General features: G+C 38.9%; 1 protein-coding gene across 4 annotated transcripts in view; it reads right to left on the bottom strand.

Annotated features, from left to right (window-relative positions):
• The window catches only part of TOX (thymocyte selection associated high mobility group box), a 304,651-nt gene that overhangs the window by 220,321 nt on the left and 62,758 nt on the right, over positions 1–21,572 (bottom strand). Inside the window, exon 1 of one of the 4 annotated variants that reach the window (XM_046024013.1) lies at positions 15,423–15,521. The exons of 2 other annotated variants lie outside the window; for them this stretch is intronic. In XM_046024013.1, the coding sequence (XP_045879969.1) occupies positions 15,423–15,485 (63 nt within the window). In that variant the 5' untranslated portion in view covers positions 15,486–15,521. Of the gene's footprint in view, positions 1–1,863; positions 1,933–15,422; positions 15,522–21,572 lie in introns of those variants that run through there. One more of the 4 variants, XM_046024015.1, reaches the window with a different exon arrangement.

Below are 21,572 nucleotides of genomic sequence, written 5' to 3'. Positions count from 1 at the left end.
CCAGCCCGAGAGAGCAGGATGGTGGCAACCGTGAGGTCGGAATATGCTTGGCTGATGTGAGGAACATTAAAAATAAATAAAGACATCAGAGAAAAATACAAAATGAGGTTGGAGAGATGAACAGGGCAGGAAAATGCACGGCCTTGCATTTCATGAAATGAAGTTGGATTTTCCCCCTGAGCGTAGTGGGAAGGTACTAGAAGGTTGTATGCAAAACAGTGACACATTCTGCTTTGTGTTTTCCCTCTCGTCTTCTAGGTGGACAAGGGATGGAAAGGAGTCCAAGGAAAAGCAAAGGGACAAGTTAGGAAGTTTCTGCAGCAATCCAGGTGGGCTGCTCTCCTGGGATGGCTGTGGGGGAGTGGTTCTCAGAGGGGGAGGGAAAGAGATGCATATAAGGGTGAAGGGGAGAAAATGTGGGATCAGAGATGACTTCGAGGATGTTGCCTTAAGCAGTTCGACATCTCTTTCCGAGATATTGAGGAAGGCAAAATTTAAGGGAAAAATCTAGAGTTCTCTCAGGGTCACTGTAATTTAATTTAATCTTGGGGGGGGTATGGTTGCTTTAATTTTATAAGAGGAGCTGTAACATAGTAAAATCAAATCATTAAAATAAGATGGAAATCACTTACTATTATTAGTAACTCTACGAATATTCTTTTCAGCACTTACACTGTGATGCCTCTGAAGCTTTGCACATGCTCTTCTCGATGTCTCACCCTTTAGCTAATTTCTACACTTTGCTCAGTAATAACAAAAGCTAACCCTTACAATTGCTTAGTCAGTACCACGTACTGTGCTAGGTGCTTAAATGATATTATTTCCTTTAAAAATACCCCAAACCCTATAAGGTAAATGGTATTCCAATTTTCTATAGGAAACCAAGGCTAAGAGAAGTGAAGATGCAGTTTGGATGTCTGTTCTAAGAAGCATGTCCTGATCACAAAGGACGATGAGGCCCTTTCTCTCTGTGTGCTGGGCATGTCCCATTGTGAGTCTATAGAGGATGTGGAACATGGCCCCCAAATTTTTGGCCTCTTCCCCCCTATGAGGTTCTTGAGTGCAGAGATCACATCTAGTAAAAACCAAAACAAACAAACAAAAAAACACTTCCTAAAAACGAACTCTTCACAGTGGTTACAAGGGGCTGGTAGAAGGGACAATGGGGAGTCATTATTTAATGGGGACAGAGTTTTGTTTGGGATGATGAAAATGTTCTTGAGAAGGATGGTGGTAAGGACTGCCATGTGAATGTACTTAATGTCACTGAACCATACACTTAAAAATCTTGCAAGGGGTAATTTTTAAGTTGTGTGTCATTTTACCATGATTTAAAAAAGAAACTAGGCCCCATCGCCACTCCTGCAAGAAAGAAGGGATCTATTGGCATTTATCCCAGACATGAACATATACGTTTGATGAGCCTTGAGTTAGAAGGAGTAGCTCCTGTAGAATGAAAGGGTCTTACAGAATCACGGCAAGTCGTAATTATATGTCCAATCACTCCACCATGTCGGTGGAAGAAAATGATTTAAGGCAAAGCCAACACTAGGATGTACATAAATATGGCACTCAAAGAGGACTGTCTAGCTTCTTGAAATATTCAGTCCAGAGAGTATATCTTCTGGTAGCAAGGAGAACAGGGTGGAATGGTCCCACTGATGGCAGTTGGTTAGCCCACCTCAAATTATTTCCATGGTCATTTCTTAATGGCTGTGCCCTTTCAGCCTGAAAATCCCTGGAATCCTCCAGGAGGCAGACTGAAAGCAAATGCAGCCAAAAAAAAAAAAAAAAAAAAAAAAAAAAAATCTCAAGTGCCCAAGATGTTGATTTGCACGTGTACCAGCTACAAAGGGAACTTACCACCGGCTGTCGGAACTGTTGTTCTAGTCTGAGGGACAGAGGCCGGGTTCTGGGAAACACTTCCCGCAATGGCCCAGGAGTTCTTCATGGTCTCCCATCCAATTACTTATCCCTTACAGCTCGAGAGATTGTATCTCTCTCACAGTTTAAAGACAGAACGGCTGCCAACAGGCCAAAACGATCATTAATAAGTTAACTGTTACCAGATAAGATTGAAATCTATGCCAGTCCTATTTTAAAGTAATCTCTACTATAATTACTACACAAAGTGCTGCCAAGACGCAGACTCTGACGTGGGGGCAAGGCAACGTGGCGGTTCAACCACATACCGAGCAACAGGTGCACCCAGCCTCCCCTATGTACCCTGCCCCGGTCCCCACACTCACCCCCCACCACTGCAAGCAACAAATAATGCTTGACTTGTATTAAATATGAAACCGATGCTTTACACAACTTCCTGCCCCCTTAAAAATGTAAACGGAATGGTTCTATTGGTTGGTGTGACGCTATCATCCAAGAAGATGGGCTCATTGTTGAGTGCAGAAAGCAGGGAAGCCCAACTAAAGAGGCCCCCTGCCCCACCCCCCAACCTGAGCAAATCTAAAGATGGATTCCTAACCAGCCCACCTCCACTCCAGCAATCCACCATCATCGCATTTTTGCATTTGGACTTTTATAGCCAAAGAAGAAAACAGCCAACTGGAGACAGAAAAGCTGGTAAGAGTTATAACAACAAATCCATGTTTGGTGCTGATTATGTGTCCAATACCACCCCGAGTCTTCCAAATATGAACCTGCTTTATCTGCACAACTCTAGGAGGTAGGAAAGGTTATTATCCCATTTTATAGATGGGCACGTACAGACACGCAGAGGTGAAGAACCAGTTCTGAGTCTCACAATCAGTAAGTAGTAGAGAAGAGGGTAGGGAGGGAGGGAGGGAGGGACAACAGTGGAAGGTAGGAGGAAGGGGGGACTGAGCGGAGGGACAACGGGGAAGCATTTCAGCAGACAGAAGGAAAGGGCAGCATGCCCTCACTACTAACAGGCCCTCCCATCACCTAAGCTTGACCTCAATATCATTTTCATGGACCTTACAGTATTCTTTCCTGGCCTACTCTAGTACTGAATAATCACCTGCCTAACTGGATTTTAATTGAAAAAGTAATAAATGAGTATGTCAAACCTGTCAGATAATAGTAAAAGAAAACACAGTAAAAAACACATTCCTCCTACCGTGGACCTCCTGGACAGTTGACTACCATGGACATTTTTTTGTAGTCCTCTGGTTCACACTTCTGACCATTGATTACACATTCTCTACTTGTTGCTGCCTTAACCCACTTCGTGTTCTCCTCTGTAGTACTAAGAGGTTAGTTCTGTCCATAAAAATATGAGCCCACATCCTTAATTTAATAAAACAGTGGATCCGATTGCTAAACAACATTAACTATGTGCATGGTCAAAAATTAGAACCAATCACTTCATAACAGTTATGATGACTCCAGTAAACCAGTAATTCCCAGATTATGTCTAATTTCCATTCCTACATTAGATTTGCTTAAGAAAAAGAAGAAATTCCATAGCTGACATATAATGTCTCAAGACATTATCTCTCAAGATAATCTCTTGATTATAATCTCTCAAGAGCCAATAAGTGGCCCCTCTCTTCCAACATTTATTCACCTACTCTACAAATCATTTAATGAGAAGCATAGTGTTCCAAGGGTGCTCGATCCTGAGGATAAGAAGCCTAAAATGGCATGCCAGGAGACCTCTTTTCTGAGATCAGCCACATATAGCATGGTGTGAGTCAACATCATAATAATGATGACAAAAAAAAAAATGATGTAAGCAAGGGTGCTGAAGAGAACCCACACTTACAGGCTTTGCTGTGCACCAGCAGGCAATACTGTTCTTGTGGTTTACAAATATGAACTCACTTTAGCATCGTTAACAACCCCAGGAAACTATTACTTTTATCCACAAGAAATGGCCCAGAGAGCTAAACACTGAGTAACACAACTTCCCTTGGTCCGAACTAGCCTCTCAGTCCAGGCACTAGTGCTAGTCTCTGCCCCAAACCATCACATGATATTGTGTCCACGGCAGTCCTGGTCAGAATATTCCAGAAAATCAGCAAATGGCATGCAAGTCAAACTTGGGTGGTGGGAGAAGGATCTTAGGGAAGCTTCCAGGAGGAAGTGGTCTTTGAATTGACTTTTTAAGTGTGGATAAGGCAACTGGGGGGAGGGGATGTCGTGTGGGAAAGGAACAAAGAATCTAAGGGGATCTAGTCCAGGAACAGCTGATCGCTCTTGGAAACTACATCGTTTGCCTGATGCAGACTAAGATTGCACTTCAAGGAACAGAGGGAGAAGCTCAGAGTTCGGTCTGCCTCGCTGCACAGACTCTTATCCTGCTCAGCCTTGGAATACTTTGTTATCTCTACTCTGCCTCATCCTGCAACTTACAGAAGATTGTCATTTGACTTTGTAATAGTTTCAGGACCACATTTGTCTCTATGGTAGGTACAAATTTTGGAAATCCATAAAACACCTTCTATCCAGACCCTCCACCAGCAGTTCATCTATGCATAGTAGTGAGGCTCTTTCCTAAATTGTGAATGAAACTATTATACATCAATCAATAAAATGAAGTCACATTCAGATGTATTAGGTAATTTACCCATCTCTTCTATGCTGGCTGTCAGTGTTTATTATATTTATCCTAGTTAGAGGATGAAATTTCTTTATGCATTACTGCTATTAAAATGGGTATAAATTGTTCTTCATAAATTTGGTATGTGTGTACATGTGCGGGTGTTACCCTGAAGATGTTAATGTTATTTATCCTGATAAGGTCCAAGTTAAATGGACTGCTTTATTTTTTGCCTGGACCATCTTTCTATCCTTTAAAACACGTAGACCCTTGGCGTGGTGTCCTGAGTCTTTTTGTGTTTCTCCTCTTCCTCAAAAACAATGGTCCTGCTATAATAATAGCTGGCAATCCCTTACATAGCCAAGGATCTATATCAAGAGCTGGGCAGGCTTTTTGAGTCATTTCCCACCTATCAGAACCATCTTCCCGTGTGGCTTGATGATTATGGATAATCTTCATGTTAAGAGTTAAAGAACCAGAAGCTGCAATTTTCCTATGAACAATATGCCTTAATCTGGCCCTCTCCGATTATATTACTACATGTGTTTTCACACATTATTGGATGTTCACGTGTTCCCTTTTCTACTTTTCATGAATGTATAATATTTCTCACTTGATTTTTTTTTTTTAAGGTTTTATTGATTTATTTGAGAGAAAGAGAGCTCAAGCAGGGGGAGAGGCAGGCAGAGGGAGAAACAGACCTTCCACTGAGCTAGGATCCCGACACAGAACTGGATTCTAGGACTCCGGGGTCATGACCTGAGTCAAAGGCAGCTGCCTAACTGACTGAGCCACCCAGACACCCCTTTTTCTGTCCTTTTTTAAGGTCTCGGTCAAGTTCATCATAGACTACAATTGATCCTCTACTGACTTGCACTTCCTTCCTACAAATCATTACAGGTTATGTTATTAGAGTCATAATTCTGTGCTTAAAACAATGAAAATAAAGTTTCTTCTCCCCCTTCATTGGCTCTAAGCATTTCTTCATGCTCTGTGTTAAAAGGATCCTGTCAAATTGTTTTCTTCTCTGTTATCCTTATGTGCTACCTTTCCTTTCTTAAGATTCCGAAGACATGTCTAATTTGTATGTTTGTCTATTCTGTCTTAATGTTGAAAAGGATCTGACATAGTAATGTGACATGGGACAATCATGAAATATGAGGGCTTCTGGTGGGGTTTAGAGAGCACCCTCTGATCTATGACTCTGCAATGTAAGACCTGACCATGGAAGAATTCGCTTACACCAACGTGACCTTATTAAATCCTGAGTTAGGTATCCAATATGAATCGCCTGGAATTTTTTTCATGTATACCTGCTTTAAGCATATGCCAAAGCTATAATGGTGAATTCAGGCAATTTATTTTAACAAAAGCCTTTAAAATATTGTTTCATTCTGGCATAATGGTTAACATATTTTGCTCTAAAGAAAGGCAACTGTTTAAGTTCTCTACACTAATCTATGGTGGTGTGTTGTGGTGGAAAGTTTTAAACTTTCCTGCGAGCCAGATAAATGTCTGAGTAAGACCCAGAAGGTAGAGGATAGTTCCAGAATGACAACAAGGTCAGTTTTTTTGGTGTGGTTTGCAATCAAAAATGTGTTCTTTGAATGTGCTATCTCCTCCCTTTGGTAGGGCTGAACTATCAACATTTTTCTCACATTCCATCTGAGATTTTTAGCCAATAGTATCATTTCTCAACAACAACAGTAGCTCTTGCAGAGAGAGAACACTACTTATTTTTCCTCACTTTGATAAGGCAGAAACCACCAGTGTCCTTAAAACTTGAGGTTATCACCCATAATATTACAGCAGAATTTTAAAGTCGGAAGAAACCTCTGATTTCATCAGATTCAGCTTCTGCCTCTTAGAACCTGCAGACCACCACCACCTCCCCCACCCCCCTCCCACCCCCACCCAATGTGAAGCTATTTGCTATCTGGCCAAACTCACTAATTAGCAGGGATCCTAGAGATGAGATTCTTGGCTGTTATATGTGCTAATTCTCCCATAGCACACACTTCTCCCTTCATGGACACCTTTGATTTGTTCTTTGTAAAAATGTTTACTCATTTTCCCTTGGGTTTGCTCCATTTTGAAGCCAACAGCAAGTTGCCTGGTGAAATGGCAACAAAGAGGGAAAGAAGTTTTTTGTTTTGTTTTGTTTTTTGTTTTTCTGAATCTCCGTGTATTTCTCCATGATTGCCTTGAGATCTGGAGCAGTGTGGTGTGATGAAATCTCACTGGACTGGGGATATGTGACTAATTCTTTGGCCGTTCCTAACCAGCGTCGGGCCTTAGGCAAAGGCACTTAGCTTCTCTAGGATTTTATTTTCTTCATTTATGAAATGACAGTTGGGCTAAATGACCTCTGACCTCCCTTCCCTGCTTTAGAATTAAAACAATATTCCCAAAATACACTGAAGTCACTCAAGAACTGTGCCGTGGTAATCCTACATTGTATCAATTCACATCAATCATTCATTAGTGGGACATATCTAAAAAAGTATGAGCAAGCTTGATTAAGCAAAGAATGTCAAACTCAACCAACCTTAATCAAATGGATTTGATATGAATAGAAATTGTATTGTTCACATCCCTGTTACGCAACAATTATCAAATATTTTTCTAAACTGTCTTCTAACGAATCTAGAAGACTGCTGATATAGTCGAAAGAACTATTGTTACACTTTTTTTCTTTCTTTTTGTTTCTTACCATGGTTGCCTTGGATGGCTTACTATTCAGTCGTGCTCTATACTTCCTGATACAGTGAAGAATAAACATACAGCCGAGTGAGAAAAGATTTTAGGATTTTTGTTTATATCCTCATTATTTCCCCTATGCACAATGCATTTCCTTGTTCATTTTCATTAATGCTCCCCTCCTTTCTTTATTACTTGCTCCTTCTCATTATCCTCCTAACAGGATAATGTCCTTCCTTTGTCCATTTTTCCTCATTTCTCTCTTATCATTACCCTAACTACCTCATTCTGGCAACCCACTAATTTTCCCTTTAGGCTAAAAATTAAAGAATCTGAAACATTTCTGTAAATTGCTGAAAAGTGTTTTTTTTTCCCCCTTCAGAAAAATATTCAGCAATAACTCATAAAGCCTTTATGTATTGACCTTCTGGTTTCAGACAGAGGAGAACTAATTTAAATACACTACAATACAAAACTAAAACAGAAACTAATTTAAATACAGTTCAAATACCAAAAAAAAAAAAGTATTCTCAAAAAAGAAACAACACAGGAGTTATTAAATTAACACTTTTTTTCTGATTTACTCACATAGTTTTGTACCTATTAAAGAAAAATGAAAAAACAAAAAAACCTCCTAAAATTGTAATCATCTGATGTTCTTTAAGGTAGCGGAAATTTACATGGGAAAAATAATTTGGTCACAACTGGCCTCTGAGAAGCATCAGTTTCCTTCTATTTCAGAGAATTCAGAGGTCCTCTGCCATCTTGAGCCATGAACAGCAACGGAAATTTTTGAGCTCTTCAGACTAGATACAGTTGTAACCCCCCCTTGCCAATGATGGGCATTCCATCCAGCTCAACAAACACTAATTGGAGGGCTAATGTTCTGTGTAAAAGGCACTAATCATTAATTACATAAACAAACCATCTGAGTGTACAAATGTCAACATGCCCCAAATCTGCTCATGGAAGGATCAACACCACACCCTGGCCAACTACTGAAATGCCCTAAGACCCAGTTCTCCACCACCGATACGTCACGAGGGCCGGGTTAGCACAGTAAGGACAAAGGATTCCCTGCCTATAAAGTATAAAAGGAGTTTGGAAAGAGTTTCAAGTAAGAACTGTCCTTGGAGCCCAGCTGCACTGCCTTAGTTAAACTTTTGGTGTGTCTGGGTCTAGGGTAATTCTGGGTATCTAGGGTCTCCCTGATGCCTACCTCTCCCCTCTCTGGTCCACCCTCCCTGGCTCTTCTCTTACTGGCCCAAACCAAAGGTATGTGATCAGGTCCCACCCCTGCTTCGAAACTTCCACTGTCCCCTGGCAACCAGGTGGGGTCAAAACAAACTCTAGCATCAGATGAAATTGGTTACAATCCTAAGCTCTCACCACTTGCTGGCAATTAGACCTTTGGCCATCAGTAGGGAGTGCCTCATAAGAGGGACACAGAGCATGCGCCTGTGTGTGTGTGTGCGTGCATGCGTGCGTGTGTGTAAAACAAATGTTTTAATTTGGCAGCCAGTAGGTTTTCTCCCTTTTCTATTTGATTGCTGGTTGATTTCAAATTTCATAATATGGCGCACTCAGCCCCCACCACCTGAACCAAACTGTACTTCCTTCCACTCCCCAACCTACAACCCCTATTTTAGCAACATCATTGTTCCCAAACTGACCAGGCACTTTCAGGAATATGTTTTGTACCTACAATGCCCTTATCTTCTCTTCCCTTGAAAGTGTGTACTCATTATTTAATATCAGCCTCTTATGTCTGGTGAGTCACAGCTCCTTTTGCCTCCCTACCATATTCATTCATTTGTTCATTCATTCATTCACATACTTACTCACCCGATGCAATTCTACTCTGTGATCAGAAGAGTGGATGCTACAACCAGCCAGACTGAATTAAATCCCAGCTCAGTCACTCACTACGCAGACTCGAGCAAGTTACCTAATTTTGGTGGCCCAGCCTCTATAGCCGTAAAACACTCTAAAACCCTATTTTAGGAATATTTGACATGTTGTCAGAAAGCAAGAGTAGAAGGTAAGGGTCTTATGTTCTTGTCTTGGTTCTTCTTTTTATTACATGAGTGAGTTTAGGCAAGTCAATGAAATCAACACTACCTGTTGACCTTACTGAGTAATCCATCATCACCTTGCATGTAAAATATGAGGGATTGAACTGAACAGTCTCTCTGAGGTCTCTTCTATGTTTACAATTCTAAAATTTTCTCTTAATCTGTTTATCTATAACCCTTCCAAGCTATTTATGTAAATGCTGCTTGCATTAATGTGCCCAAAGAATCCTTTAACACATTGTCAGATCAGATGTTACCGAAAGAAAAATTCTCCCTTGTTTTCATTTCCACATAGCGTGCATCCTTCAGATGGGAGCACATGTCAAAGGGATTTCCAATAATATCCAAATCGTGTCCAAGTATTAAAGGATTCTGATGGTGAAGGTAAAGGGTTAGGAACCCAGTAAATCCAGGATTATAGGAATTTGGTATTTATGGGTGTTTTTTACATGCCAGGAAGCCCACAATATTACTGCCAAGGATCAGAAGTTGGTCAACCAAACATCATTTCTTATCATTCACACCTACATTAACATCCTTCAAAAATGATTATTTGATAGTATTTCAGAGCTTGTTGAATCAAAGAACTTTAGAGCCAGTTTTAAGATAAATATTCTCTGTTTATGTCAGATACCACCTTTAAATATTAATCCATGATGTAACAAGGGAAGAATAACTAAAAACAGTACTTCCCTATAGGAGCTCACCACATTTTTATTACTATAGGAAGTATGGGGAGTCAAAAGTATCACATAACAGTTACAAATAAATTCATCTTTTTTTTTAAAGATTTTATTTATTTATTTGACAGACAGAGATCACACGTAGGCAGAGAGGCAGGCAGAGAGAAAGAGGAGGAAGCAGGCTCCCTGCTGAGCAGAGAGCCCGATATGGGGCTCGATCCCAGGACCCTGAGATCCTGACCAGAGTCGAGGGCAGAGGCTTTAACCCACTGAGCCACGCAGGCGCCCCAATAAATTCATCTTTATTGTTGTCAAGCCCATATACCTAGTTTCTATTATGTAGCCTTAGTACTTTTATGTGCTTTGTAGATGTCTAGACCTAATCTTACAATAAAGTTATGATATGGCTGAAGCTAATAAATGAGGTGTGTCTCGAAAATAATACGACTAATTTTTAAGCAAGTACACCTGAACTTAACCTTAGATGTTACTGACTCCTTTTTAAAGTACTTCAGTTATCTTGATGATATTCTAATTGGATCCATCTTTATCTCAAAACTCCTGTTTTGGAATTATCTACCTTCTTCTGCACGTGTGTGTGTGTGTGTGTGTGTGTGTGTGTGTGTGTGTGTGTGTTGTTGTTGTTGTTGTTGGGAAAACTTTATTTTAGGGTGAATTAAATTTGGGAAAACTACCAAAAATCAATCAGCTGTGTAGCAAAACATTAGGGTAGAGCCTAACTTTGTTTTTAAAATCTTTCATCTTGGCTATATGTATGGATTTTCATAATAAACTGTAGAGGAAAAAAAAAATCAGAGCTAGCTTTCATGAATAAAGAGGGTAGTCTGTTGGGTGCCAGAATGACCCTGTAAAATAAATAAACAAAATAATTAAGCTAATTTTCATATCCAGGCTATATATAACATGGCTCATAAATTCTCCTTCCATACAAAGTTGTAGAAGAGGCATTTCCATCATGTTTCAAACAATGACAGTACTTTTGGATTGATTGTGCAGTGTTAAAGGGGATATCACTTATTTGGATCTATGCATTCTTGAAACTTTATTCATTATAGAGTGCATGGAGTCAACTTTATGACTTCCCTCCACCAGCCAGGAATGGTAGATTGATGTGTATTCCTGAAGTAGTTCTATCATCTCTCTACTAAAGTAAGCTTTTTGAAAGGACTATGTAGGCAAGAATGGAAATTTGATCAAACATGTGGAACTGATTGATGCTGGCATTCAGCCCTGAATTCATTTAAATTATGATACCAAATACAGTAGAAAGGGACCCAGACTTATGAATGGATACTTCCTCCCTTTCAGCAACAGTGAACCTCATGGGGTCCCCTAAACCCTAAGTTTTGCAACCACAAAATCTACTCTTCCTTTTTTCTGTTCCTTTTTCTCTTTTGGAACCCATCAATTCCCCCCCCTTCATAGCTGTGTCCCTGAGCCAGTTTTGGTGTAATTTTTTAAAACCACAGAATGGTTATGCTGGGATGTTAGCACCTATTCCCTAACAAAACTGTACAATCGCTTCAAATTCAGAAAAACTATAGTGGGATCTTTAAAAGCTTCAGAAGGAAAAAAAAAAAATTATTCCAATTTCCCTTTCATGGAACTCATCAAAAAAAAAAAAAGAAAGAAAGAAAAGGTGGATGACAGCCACCAACACTGTGTGAAAGAACAGCTCTGCCAAAACTGTGAATAATTAACAGATTTGAAAATATAAGTAGCTTAAGCCAATCACACATTTGGCAGAGGTGAAAGTTGACTGTGGTAACTCGCCACTACAAGTAGACTCCCTCAAAAGCACGGTTTCCCACCTGGCCCTTGCTGACTACAGCACCCACTCCCCGGCCACATTTCACCAGGCAGCGACAGGGCATCAGAAACCCTGGGGGACATAACAAGATATTTATAACATGTCATCCTCAGGGTTTCAGAGAGTTTCCTTTTAAAGAGTTTTCTGATGATTTAAAATAAATTAGCTTATTTCTCCAGGTATATATCCTTTCACTTAGAATAGACGATGAAAAATATCTGTAGTTCTCTTTTTGTGACATTATAATAGAGTGCTTAAAATTCCACACGAGGACTCCTTTAAAACACAATATGCTTTCTCCTCGCACGTGCATAAAGACTGGATAGAAGTTGGGGTGCGTGTTTTAAGAATGAGTGGTGTCACTCACTGCCATCTGTAGGGGAAAAATTTTTTTTATACTGACTCTTTATCAAACACAAAAAAACATAAAATGTAAAACTAAACATAAAGAGTATATATCAATAATTGGCTAGTCACATGTTGTGTTGCTTTCAAAAATTCATTTTAACTTTAAATAATAGTGGTAGGGGCGCCTGGGTGGCTCAGTTGTTTAAGCCTCTGCCTTCGGCTCAGGTCACGATCTCAGGGTTCTGGGATCGAGCCCTGCGTTGGGCTCTCTGTTCAGTGGGGAGCCTATTTCTCCCTCTCTCTCTGCCTGCCTCTCTGCCTACTTGTGACCTCTCTCTGTGTCAAATAAATAAATAAAATATTTTTAAAAATAAAAAATAAAAATAAATAAATAATAATGGTAGAATGGAATGGCTTAGAAACCTGGGTCATCAGTCTCTTTAACCCCATGCGTATATCATCCTTTAAGCAAAAATGGGACACATTTGGCTTTCATGTACACAATGGAGTCCCCTCTGCACAGAATTTTCTTAAAATGATAAAATAATGGGACTTTTATTCTTTTCCGGCCTTTTGTGTGTGTGAAAATCAGGCTAATTCTTTTTTTTCATATCCAGATTCATACTCTTTTCAATTATCTACATTCTTCTTTGCTCCTTTCACCAGATTCTTCTTAATTTTTACTTCCTTAATCACCTGCAGACATATCATTTTTTCTGTTATTATTTAAATGAGCTATATTTAGAAGCCAATGCACCGTGTTTCTTCTAAAATATGAAAGTTTCACCTTTGATAGTACACATCTGTTTCTTTCTATGTTTATGCGATGGTGGTAATAAAAGATTTTTCAAAAATGCCTCAGAGCTCAAGATTTTATTTTTTAAATAATTCATAGGCAAGGCTTATAACTGGTGCAAAAATAATTCTGCTGCTCAAATGCAAAGGAATCATGTTTGATGTTTAATAGCCAGGATTCTATTTCCTACTCATGGTTGCTATTTGAATAATGACACAGTCTAGATGCATAGTAGTTAAGTCTGCAGAGTACAGCAAGGTCACTATGAATCGTAGAGAACTTTTGGTTTTTCCAACAGTCGCTCAAGTTAAAATGAGTCCCGATCGGATTTTCCCATGGGAGGCAAGACACAGTGAGCGCTCAAAAAAACATCCAAATCAGATAAGCAGAACTCTGGGTCTTCTGCTCCATTCTACCTCTCTCCTGGCTGGGAAAACAAAAACAAAAGCAGTCACTGAGCTCTCTAACTTAGCAGAGGATTAAGTCAGGATTTAGTAGAAGCTGACTTTTATAGGACTCAAAAAAATATGTGCCAGCAGAGTACCTGTGGCTATCATGAAATGAGGCCAAAATATTTAAAGGGCTTCTTTTGGCCTTGACTCCAGAGAGATCTTACCAAAAAGCTAAAAGTAAAACAGGGCTATCGCTGTACTACCAACAACATCACTCAATGTATTCTGGGTGAAGTTGGTGCATCTCACCCTTGCCTAGAATTTCAACTTATGCCCAACAGCAATTGTCATTATCTGAGCTGAAAGGCTTCTACATATGGTCTGTGAACACTGAGTCTTAGGAAAATAAAACAGTTAGAAAAACTTGCTACTGTAATGATGTTTATCCTCCATGTTGCGTGATTTCATTCAATCATCCAGTTGACAATGTCAACAATAATACCATAAATCTCATGTTCATGGAGACCTAGCCATATACCAGGCCATTTGACATTCACGATACGTAGAATAGAAGAACTTCTAGCTATTCAACAAAGACTTGATGGCAGTGTAGAAGCTTTTTATAAATTAAATATTAGATGAAGATTTTGAAAACACCTGCTATTCATTATTTATCTCAAGATGGCCAAATTCTCCCAGCGCCCGCGCTGCTTCAACACTTCCAATCCTGAGGGTTTTATTGGGCAAGCTGAGATTTCAGAAAACTAAATAGTCACGTAGGTGTTAATGAAGCTCAAGATTGGCAAAGGTTCATAATTTACAAACAGGGAGCAATTGAGGCTCTGAAGGAGCAAACACCATCTTCTTGTTAGAAAATAATACTGAGTTGCTGGGGGGAGGTGGGATTGGGAGAGGGGGAGGGGGAGGGGGCTATGGACATTGGGGAGGGTATGTGCTATCGTGAGTGCTGTGAAGTGTGTAAACCTGGCGATTCACAGACCTGTACCCCTGGGGATAAAAATACATTATATGTTTATTAAAAAAAAAAAATTTGGAAGGGGAGGCGAACCATAAGAGACTATGGACTCTGAAAAACAACCTGAGGGTTTTGAAGGGGTGGGGGTGGGAGGTTGGGGGAACAGGTGGTGGGTAATAGAGAGGGCACGTTTTGCATGGAAACTGGGTGTTGTGCAAAAACAATGAATACTGTTACGCTGAAAAAATAAATAAAATGGAAAAAAAAAGAAAATAATACTGAAACCCTCAGTGGAAGCAAACTGGGTCATCGTTCATACCTCAATGTCATGTTTTTAAAACTGTACGTGGCAGAGGACGTATTTTGTGGCTACTAACCGGTAAGAATTCCCTATGCCATGGCACAGGCCAGGCCAGAGGAGAAATGTACACATGGGGAAAAAAAGGGGGGAAGGAAAGAGGTTCCAACTTTTGCCTATTTCTGTTCACTGCTAGCAACAAAACCACCAAGCACTCACCGTGCAAATTAATTACATGCAGTCTTTTAACAACAGGTTAGTTTAGATTGAAAAACTCCACAATTAACCTAGGACAAAACTGAGAATTGTACTGCAAACAAAACCCCTGGAGACAGTACAGAGAATTTTAAAGAAAGAAGGGGTCTAAAAAAATACCTTCTAAACTAATTTCAAAGCATCACAGGATATGACGATAAGCTGTTAATTCAATTACCAGAGAAGTAAGTATAGTAATTTAATGACAATGCTTTCTTCAGAATTCCCATCTTTGTATTATGAATAAAGAGAGAATATTGTGTCTAATAGAGTTTTTGCTGTACGGTGTCTCATGGATTTTACAAATACAGCCCAATTTGGAATGATACTCAGAAGACAAATGGAGTCAATAGTGTGTAATTATGAACTGCCATTAATTGTTATTATAGCAATGTAACTTCAGGGTAAAATCTGAAGTAAATCCTTACAGAAAATAATCACTGTTTTCTTAAGAGTAAATGAATTCTATTCCCTCCTGTCTACAAAGGTCAAGTGAACATTGTCCCAGAGGCTACAATCACAGATACTCATTCCCACCATACTCACCATAATTAACAAAGAGTTCTCAAAGTCAGCCTGCATTTCTGCAGCCTTCTTCTTCAGCCCCATGATCGTCTCTTTTCATGCTGGCAGATTACAGTTCTAACAGTAACCAGCAAACTCTGTTCTCGGCCGTTCTCAGCAGCCATAACCCGGAAGCAGCTGGACTAACCCATCTGTTGGGCTCCCTTTAGCAATCACTCCCTGTCTGTACCTTCAGTTACTCTCCCCAGCCCACACCGCAGTCAATTCTATGCAAGCTCATCATCTGAACACTGTAGATATATTCCTGTTTTACTAATGAAAGCACTAAGACACCAGGAAGTGGGGGAACTCACCCCCCAAAAATAGAACTTACAAATAGAAGAGCAAAATTTCTGATCTTCTGACTTCACGTTAATATGTCTTTGCTCAAAGAGAAGGCAAAGAAAGGAGCTTTCTTGGAACTGTCCTCATTTTTTATGCTCTCATGAATGAATTGAGCCCAAAAGGGGGAAAAAAATGGAACCTATTGCAGACTTGCCCCTAGAGACATCGTTTAAACATTTAAGTAGCATCTTTTATTAAAAAGAATTTGTTTCTATATGATGTGACATGCTACTATTAATGTTTACATAAGTACGTGTGAGCAAAATAGAGACATTAATATATGTAATGGAGTCACTTCAAGGAAATAAAAACATATTTTAAAATGTTTTAATTTGGGGCGCCTGGGTGGCTCAGTGGATTAAGCCGCTGCCTTCGGCTCAGGTCATGATCTCAGGGTCCTGGGATCGAGCCCCGCGTCGGGCTCTCTGCTCTGCAGGGAGCCTGCTTCCTCCTCTCTCTCTGCCTACCTCTCTGCCTACTTGTGATCTCTCTCTCTGTCAAATAAATAAAATAAAAAATCTTTAAAAAAATAAAATAAAATAAAATGTTTTAATTTGTTCAAGGACATAAAATTAGTCATAAGGTCTTTTCAGCCAATTTGGAATCTATTCCATGCACTCATTTTCAATGATGCATTAAGAAAATTAATTTATCTATTAATTATTACTTGATCAGGTAATAAGACAAAAAAAAAACCAACTGGTAATATGAGGACATACATGCTTTAATTATCTTAACTGTATTTAAATCCATATTGTAAGTCAGTTTGCTCTTTCAACTTAGGAACCATAGAACAGTTAATTAATCACTCAGCTGCTAACAAATGTTACTCAGGCTTCACTTGGCAATTATGTGGTCACTCAGAGAATCAAAGGCAATTAAGTAGCTGATCAATGAGTTCCCCTTTTCAATGGGTAACAAAGACTTCCAAGTTTTATCTCTTGTTCTTCTAAATAAACTAAAGAAAATATACATTTTTATCAGCCTATTAGGCTGAAAAGACCTGAAACTTCACTATCTTTTTCAACTTTTTAAGAGAGATTAAATCCAAGTGTTAATGATCATATCTACGCTATAACAAAGTATTAAGTATTAGAGGTTCGATTTAGGAGGAAAGAATCCTTCACTGAGTAAGATAACCAAAGCAGACCAACAGCTAAGCAATTATTCAGCCGACTGAAAACAGCAGTGTGGTGAAACTAATCTATAAATTATTTTAAACCCCTTGTAAAAAGATTTCAATAGGATTTCAAACAATGGTTTTCAAACACTCAGGTAGAAGAACATTTCTGCTGGCTACTGATACCTTTATGAACTCCTGAGTTAAACCACTTCTATGGATCACAGAGTGCTTTATAGTTTCCCAAAAGAAAGTGAATCTGTTTGAAATATGAGTATTTAGAAAGTTCTCCTCTCTTGTGGAACGTAGTCAAAGAAGCGAGCAGAGTGGAGTGGTAGGGTTTCTATACTAAGCAGGCTTTGAAAATTAAAAGCCAAGAAGTATATGTTCTTGTATTATATAGTCACACTAATAAAAGCAATAAAACACAACCAGGGGATGCTTGACATGAACAGTTTCATAAGCCTGGTATTGATCCCCAAATTCTTTTCAAGTGAGGTGGCTTTGCAGGAACCCATCCCCTTGTGTATTTCCTACCACTGTGCTCCACTAAGCTTTGTGCTAAATACAGGAGAGCTTGGAATTTTGTGTTTTGTGACAATTTATTGTAGCTTTTATCTAATTTTAAAGTCGATCTACAGTCAGAGTTAATGCAAGAGAGGGGCAGATGTAATAAAGCAAGAGCTCAGAGTTGACTGGGGCTTTGGACTTGGACTCACAATGTCAGGCTAGGTGTTAGTCTCTGTACCTGGCATGAACATCGCATTTGTAAAAGTGTCTCATGCACGGCACAAAAGGACACAAATACTAGAAATTATACACCAGGAAGCGTAACACCTGTACATGTCATCCTACTTCCTTGATCCTATACTTAAGGAACCACCAGATTATTGAATTAAGTAAAGTCAAATTAACATAATCTTTACGATTCTTAACACTAGTTTAATTTAACTCTCCTGTAGATTTTAAAGTACTAATATAAAGAGAAAAAGTCTATGCTCTCTCTTCACCCTAATACCTTGCATTAATTAAAAAAAAAAAACAACAAAAAACTGAATATGTTCAAAACCTCTGTGTAACCAGCAAGAAGCTCAAGTTGACCTTCTTGATTTTGTATTTGCATCACCTAACATTTGGAGGAGGGGAAGTATTTTTTAATCTTTAATATCTTTGTTTTGACAGTTTGAATTGTTTTTGTTTTTGCCATGAAATATCTGTGAGAACAAAACCGAAAGGGTTCAGTGGAATTCTGTGTGTTCTGTTTTACAATATTTCACCGATATGGAAATCTTCACATTATTCCTGATAAATGTACTCAATCATTCTTTGCTTTAAAGATCAATCACTCATCATCAAATATTTATGGAAGCCTATAATATGAGAGACACCGTACTAGAAACTGGTTATACAAAGATTAAGATGTATATGTGTCTGTATGTCTATATGTACATAGATATATACATATCTATATATACATACATTGGTTATTGGTTTATGGCATAAAATTATCAGAAGAGTCAGGATAATTTTAGGCGAGTTTTTAAGAATGAAAAAAATCATTGTTGATGGCATCGTATTCCCTTAACATTCGACATCAACATGGCATAATATAATCTACCAAACAACAACAACAAAAACCCCCTTCATGTAGGGAGTATTACACTAAAGACCATGAGACAGGGGTGGTTCCCTTTGCAAAGAAACAGATTTTCCACTGTCCAATAAGGATGGAGTTTCCTTTAACTGATGCGTGAGAGAAGAGTAGACGGGTTTAAGAAACTAGGGAGTAGGGAGCAAACAGTCCACAAAAACTTTGTCAGATATCTCAAATACTTAGAGAGGTTGCAGTATCTTGAGGACACGAATAGGACCCATATTTTTAAAGCAAACACAATTTGCTCGTCATTTACCACTAATTGCACCACTTTTTCTTTAAAATCACAGGTGTCTTTATGAGACCTCAGTCTTAGCAAACCAATCAGGAAAATCCACCCTGAATTTCAAAAACTTGTATTAAGTACTATGAACCTCCAGCAGATGCTTCAAAAAGTATCTGTGGGACATTGAATGTGGAGATCTCTCACCAAAATCATAAAGTGGTACGAGTGATGGAAGAAGCTGAATTGATATTTAAGCCCCAACATTACATACACCGACGTCAGGTCTGTCTGGATTGAAAATTAGACAGAGAAGTCGGTCAGCTCTATTTAGGGCCTCAGTACCAGGAGCATATCTGAACAATCCTATACCTGGTTCATGACTAGCAGGTGTGTTCGCCAAAACCCGTTTTGCTAATTTGTCTTTCCTTTTGAATATTTACCTCATTAAGTGTTTATAGGTGAAGAAGAAATAAAACGAGTGGATAGTAATGGGACATAATATTAAACCTCTAAAGAAAAGTATTTGGAGTGAAAAATCTGAATGCAAGACGAATCATCTCGAGATGCTTTTTTGTCACAGACTTTAGTACAGATGAGAGGATGCTATCTGTTAAATATGCAGTGGAAATACGTGGAAGTATCATGACAATATTATTTTGTAGGTATAAATGCTTTCTTGCAATTAAACTTATAATCATGCCAACAGTGGATCCTCACATGTCGACTTGCAGTTTACTGGAGTCGTTTTCTGATGAACATTTAGTGCATTTGCAAAGCACATGGTGAGATTCATTTTAATAAAATCAAATTTTGCGTGTGATGTAGAGATATATCACATTATTCCTGCTTATTTGTTTTAAAGAAAAAATAAGCCCGTACCTTCTCTACCGAACTTGAAAGCAATAGCCAACCCTTAACATGGTATATATAGTAACAGTAATTCAGAAATTTAATTTTCAGAATGAATTCAAGCATGGATTTTGTTGACTCTTCTTAAAACAAAAATCCCAATTTCCACTTCCCAGAAGCCTGTCAGGGGCTCTACCAGCAATGGTCTCATTTGGGTTGAATATGCATGCATATACCGTGATACTTTTACTGGAGGTAACACAGTCCTCCTGAATTTGAAACCCAGTTCTGCTGCTCACCAGCTGAGAGACACTGTGCAAGTTACTTGACATTTATGTTCCTCAGTTTATTCTGATTCTATATTTTTCACGGTATTGACACAACATGACTTCCTCAGAATATTCATAACACACCTCACAAGGGTGCACATGGATTAAATGAGTTAATATTTGCCGAGTTCTTAGAAAAAGGCCTATCATGTAGAAGCTTTAAAATCAATTTTTAAAAATATTAAAGAATTTATTTATTTGAGACAGAGAGAGAGTGTGTGCGTGCGCACAAGGAGGGGAGGGGCAGAAGCAGAGGGAGGACCAGACTCCCTGCTAAGCGTGGAGCCCAACGTGGGGCTCCATCCTGGACAGGACCCTGGGATCATGACCTGAGCCAAAGCCAGAGGCTTAACCAACTGAGCCACCCAGGAACCACTAAAATAAAGTTTTTTTGTTTTTTTTTTTAAAACTACCCTATCGATTATATAGGATCAAAATCTGAGTTTAGCGAAGTTAGAAATAGATAGTAATCGTTCAAGACTTACATAGGTGTAAAAATTCTTTGAAATTCAAAACACAATGAAATGGATGCTGACTTACTTTCAGAAGATGCCTTTGACATTTCTTGGACGAAGAGATATCATCCACACTAGCAACACAACCACTTTTTGGCTTCGTGATGACCATTTCATTCAACAGTTCTGCCTAATGCTCAAACACGGGTTCTCACTGACCAAGCCATTCAGGATTCAAATAAAAACACCAGCATGCCCACTAACGTTGACCCCCTCCAACTGCAGAAATCCCTTCTTTCTATCTCTTAAAATGTTATAATGAAAAAATGTTATCGTCCATAAAACAAAAAGGACTTCAAATCCCTCATGAAAAGATCAACAGCACACATGGCTTGTGTTTGGCCGCATTCTGCAGCAATCCCCCTATTGCTGCCCGGCCTCCCGCACCACAGCAGGTGTTTCTGGGAAATTTATTGTTCTGCCTCGACTAGAAAAAACATAAAACATAATCTTGACTGTTGTTTCATTCCTTTTATAAGACTAATATTTCAGTTGTCTTATATCCAGAAACGTGGTCTTTATAACATGTTCTGTTCTGTACTGACATTTTTATACCATTTTTCTTTAAGTGTCATATATTTCAAACGGCTTTAGGGGAAGAGTTATTGCTCAAAAGTCACTGCTTCCCTTATGGAATCCAGGGAATTTGGATCAATGTGTAAGTGCTATTGAGAACACATGGATACCGCTTATGGACTGGGGCCTTACCACTGACCGGGAGATATTCGAATACCAAAATCTGTTTCTATTTAAAAAGAAAATTAAAAGAGGATTCTGTATTTTAATGTCACTTGTCTTAGCATGATAGTCATTCAAGAGGATGCAAGATCATTGCCTATTTTACAAAAACTGAAGATTGTTTTCTCAGTTTTAAAGAAGTGTGTGTATATACATGTATATGTATGTATATTCCAAAAAACCATGCATCGTTTTACTGAACGTTTTCCAACTTTGCATCTGGAGTCTAGGACTAATTTCAACCACTTGAACTAACTGGAAAGTTAATGTCCTATTCAGTGTTCATGACTCAATGTGTGAAAATGACCAAAATGATCTAATAAAACTCTCCAGCACTTTAAAGCTACGTGAGCATA

The sequence above is a fragment of the Meles meles genome, chromosome 1 (assembly GCF_922984935.1).
Source record: "Meles meles chromosome 1, mMelMel3.1 paternal haplotype, whole genome shotgun sequence".
Lineage (NCBI taxonomy): Eukaryota > Metazoa > Chordata > Mammalia > Carnivora > Mustelidae > Meles > Meles meles.
Note: the sequence above shows the minus strand (reverse complement) of the source record. Positions and strands in the feature narration are given on the sequence as shown.